At 39.3% G+C, this 4,233-nt stretch overlaps 1 protein-coding gene across 1 annotated transcript; it reads right to left on the bottom strand.

Annotated features, from left to right (window-relative positions):
- Window positions 1-704: 704 nt before the first annotated feature.
- LOC130994019 (zinc finger BED domain-containing protein RICESLEEPER 2-like) lies at window positions 705-3,638 on the bottom strand. Its single transcript, XM_057919056.1, has 4 exons — window positions 3,466-3,638; window positions 1,471-3,178; window positions 1,048-1,369; window positions 705-962 (listed from the first exon to the last, which is right to left on the bottom strand). The coding sequence occupies exons 1-4, from the start codon at window positions 3,636-3,638 to the stop codon at window positions 907-909; spliced, it is 2,259 nt and encodes a 752-aa protein (XP_057775039.1). The 3' UTR covers window positions 705-906.
- Between the last annotated feature and the right edge of the window lie 595 nt (window positions 3,639-4,233).

Raw genomic sequence — 4,233 nt, 5'->3', positions numbered from 1 at the left:
CAAAAAAATAAAAAAAATTGCTCCCTTCAGGATTCGATGTGGTGATTTCAGAAGTATCGTCCTTTGAATTGATCATGACATTCTTTCATTTATCAGCTGCAACCTTTCCTCCAATGCTTTCAACAAGACCTTTCGATGGAAAGTTGCTCATCATGGGAGACTTCATCATGCAGTCTTTGACTGTTTCTTCCAGTTTGTGATTGAGCCTCTTGATTTCATGAGATGCTCTATCACATTCTGAGTTGGAGAGTCTGAGCTTTTCTTCCAGTCGACTGTTCTCCATGATTAGCTGATCAAGACAAGTTTTATCCGGAAAGTAGATGATTGTCTGATTCTTAGCTCGTTCATCATTGATCTCCTTTTCCATTTTCTGATTCTGCTTGAGGAGATCTTCGAACATTTTCCTCAACTGACAGTTAGAGCTGTCAAACCTAGCGGGCCGGGCTGGCCCGGCCCAACCCAGCGGGCCTAGGCATTTTTTTGGGCCGGGCCGGCCCAAAATTTCAGCGGGCCGCCAAAATCGAAGCCTAGCCCAGCCCTACACGGGCTACCGGGCGGGCCGGGCCAAAACGGGCCTAAAACTCATAACTAAATTCTCATTCAAGTTTAAAGAAAAAAAAAATTGTAGGCAAGCAAGTATACACCTTTTAACACAAGTTCCCTCAAAATATCTCAATTCTACCAGTCTACACTACAACAATATATACGGCAATATAAAGTTCCTTAATCCACAAGTTCATTCTCAAAAGTCAAACCAACAAAGCTACTAAAGTAATATAAAGATGCTTGAATCCATAAGTTAATTCTCAAACCAACAAAGCTAATAAAGCAATATAAAGATGCTTGAATCCACAAGTCTTTCAAAGCAACAAAATAAAAGATCACAAATCAACTGAGTTCCACAAATCAAGTGCTTGAATCTTCCTTTGAAACTTGTATTTCCTCCACCTCCTCTTGCATATCTTAAAAGAAAAAAAGAAGAAGTTAATATCATTAGGGAGTAGTATGCATTGTAATTTGAAAATTAAAAGAATACATAATTATTACCCGATGTTTTCACTTCTTTGAAGCCATGTAACCAATTGCGAGTACAAATGAGAGCTTGAACGGTGTCGGGAAGCATACAATTTCTATACTTTTGCAAGATACGGCCACTAATGCTAAATGTAGATTCCGAAGCAACCGTTGTGATTGGAATGCTCAAAATATCTCTAGCCATCCTTGCAAGTCGAGGGAATCGATTAGCATTTACTTTCCAATATTCTAAAACACTTACCTTCGCAAAGGGTTTGAAACGCTCTTCCAAGTACAAATCAAGTTCATTTTCGCCATTGGTTGACTCCTCTTCATTCAACTCTTGATTATACAACTACAACACAAATAAAATATAAAAAAACTGTAAATTCAGATTGAAAGCAGTCAAAAATCAGAATTTACAGATTTAAATTAATTAAAATAAAGCATACTTACATCCAAAAATGAGAGACTACTTCTACTTGTGTTGGCATGTGGCTGAGATTGAGGAAGAGTCTCTCTTGGAGTGATAGTGGGACACCTTGATGCAATTTCAATCTTGTCATATTCCCCAAAAAGTTTATACAACAAATCTCTTATCTTCTTCACCTTCCCCTCATAATCTTGTGGGTAAAGTATCTTGTAACAAAATGTCAAGAACTTCAACTTTGAGTTGGGGTCCAAAATACTTCCAAAGACAAGAGTGGCACAATAGTCTTCCCAATACTTATCGAATTTCTTCTTCATCCTTGACGCCATATCTTTAATTACCTCATCAGTCGAACCAACAAGCTCATTCAACTTCATTTCTATTTGTGCAACTTGCATGAAATATAAATTGGAGGTAGGATATGACGACCCTGATATCTCTCTAGTGATTGTGTAAAAAGGCTCCAAAAACTCACATATTCTTTGACCTCTTTCCCACTCTTCATTGGTTGGGCAGTACTTATAGTTAGTGTCATTGTAGCTCAAACTAGTAAATGCTTTACGGTACTTTATAGCACTATCAAGCATTAGATAGGTAGAATTCCATCTAGTTGACACATCTAACTTCAAGAACCCCCCACCTATATCAGTTAAGTGAACCTCCTCAATGCACTTTTGAAACTCTCTCAACCTCCCATCTGTAGCTTTCACATATTTCACACTATTTCTTATTCTTTTCAATGCATCTTCCACAGTCTTTAGACCTTCTTGAACAATCAAATTCAAGATACGTGCAGCACACCTCACATGAAAAAATTCACCCCCACACAGTAAACTGTTTTGCAAATTAAGTCTATCTTTCAAGAACCTAACCATGCTATCACTGGAAGTAGCATTATCCAAAGTCAATGAAAATATCTTGGATTCAATACCCCAATCCTTAAGCACTTCAAGCAACTTTCCAGACAATTCAAGACCAGAATGAGCAGTATCTAACTCAACAAAAGAAAGCAATTTGCTATTTAACATCCAATTTTCATCAACAAAATGTGCAGTTACACTCATATAGCCTACAGTGGTCACGGCAGTCCATACATCAGATGTCAAACATATTCTTCCAGAATGAGCAGCTAACAACTTCTTCAATTTATCCTTTTCCATCTCAAACACTTTCATACAATCATTTCTTGCTGTGTTTCTACTTACAGCTTTGAATTCAGGATTCAAGCAAGCATTCAATTCATTAACTCCATCATACTTGGCATAGGTAAATGGGAGATCATGCTTAATGATAGCTCTAGCCAACTTATCCCTATACACCTTAGCATCAAATTTCCATTTTGTCAAAAAAGCAGCTCGATTATCGAACATACTACCCACATCTTGAAACTTAGGAGTTTTGAAACAAGATTTAATGTGACGCTTCAAATGAGTGGTGCCATTGGAAGCTTTGCAGCTGTACCAACCATGACAATGCTTGCATTTACACTTTGGAACATTATCTATCATGCAAGGCTTATCAAAATGTAACCACACATCAGATTTTGGTTTCTTAGAAACTTCCATATCACCATTTTCATTAACACCCAACCTCGTAGTGCCTATTGTACTGCCACGATCCACAGAAGTACCTGGAGTACTCTTAGAAGTAGGTGTCTCCAATATTTGCACCTCATCATCCTCTATCTCCTTCTCCATATCAACATCATTGCTTTCAGTATCCATTCCTACGCTCCTACAATAACAAAAGAAACTCAAATTAAAATAAGATTTTCGAATAATTGCTGAATTCAATGGTTGAATAATGACTCAAATTCGATGATACAAAATAGTTCAAAATAGTTCAAATCTGAAATGGAACAAAATATACTGACTAAATTCGATGATGCAATAGTTCAAAATCTGAAACTCAAATATACTCAACAAGAATTCAATACTTTCAAAAACTCAATTTGCTGAATTTAAGAAGTCAAATTCGAATCTAAAATCGAAGAGAAAATGAAATAGAGATAGAGAGCAAACCTGGGTGTGAGTTGGCTGACCACAGCTGGAGCGGTGGCGCGCTGGCGGAACGGCGGGGGCGTAGCGCCGGTGGTCGGAGTTCCGGCGCTCTGGCCGGAGGAGAAGAAGGGCGGCGGCGGCTGGGTGTTTGATTTTGGAATGGGAGGTAGTAGGGTTTTACTTTTTTTGTTCATCTTTAAGCTTAATTAGTATTTAGTAGATAGCTAAATTAGAAATAATTTAATAATGATTAGTTGATTAGTATTACTAATTAATATATTGAATTTTTAAGCCTTAATAATGTCGGGCCGGTTTAGGCCCAAAAGCCCGGCGGGCTTTTTGGCCCGCGGGCCGCGTGACCCGGCGGGCCGCAATGGGCGGGCCAAGGAGGCCCGGTTTTTTTTGGGCCCTGAAAATCTTAGCCCAGCCCGGCTAAAACTACGGGCGGGCCCATCGGGCCGGGCCATTTTCGGCCCATTTTGACAGCCCTACTGACAGTGATCAGTCAAGAGCTGATCGAGCTCGTCAGTTTCATCGGATGAGCTTTCTCCAGATTCTGAGTGGTCTCCTGAAAACATCAGGAAGTTATCAGTATAAGGAGTCTTTGAATGAGAGATTACATCTGAGCCATTCATTCCATTGTCGTAGCTGTTGTCGGCCACACTTTCAGTTTCATCGGCTATCAGGGCTTGGCTCTCATCATCTGAGCTGGTAGGGTTGAAGTCGGATGATTCTGATGTGTCTTCGGAAGAATCAGCTTCGTCAGCAACCATCGCTTTCTTCTTTGTA

The sequence above is a fragment of the Salvia miltiorrhiza genome, chromosome 7 (genome assembly GCF_028751815.1).
Source record: "Salvia miltiorrhiza cultivar Shanhuang (shh) chromosome 7, IMPLAD_Smil_shh, whole genome shotgun sequence".
Lineage (NCBI taxonomy): Eukaryota > Viridiplantae > Streptophyta > Magnoliopsida > Lamiales > Lamiaceae > Salvia > Salvia miltiorrhiza.
The sequence above is the reverse complement of the archived record's forward strand: the minus strand, read 5'-3'. Positions and strand labels throughout refer to the sequence as shown.

Coding starts and splice junctions, on each gene's coding strand:
- LOC130994019 (XM_057919056.1), bottom strand. CDS start 3,638: ATGAACAAAAAAAGTAAAACCCTACTACCTCCCATTCCAAAATCAAAC. Junction 1,370..1,470: donor GTAGTCTCTCATTTTTGGAT/GTAAGTATGCTT, acceptor TTTGTGTTGTAG/TTGTATAATCAAGAGTTGAA. Junction 963..1,047: donor CAAAGAAGTGAAAACATCGG/GTAATAATTATG, acceptor TTTTCTTTTAAG/ATATGCAAGAGGAGGTGGAG.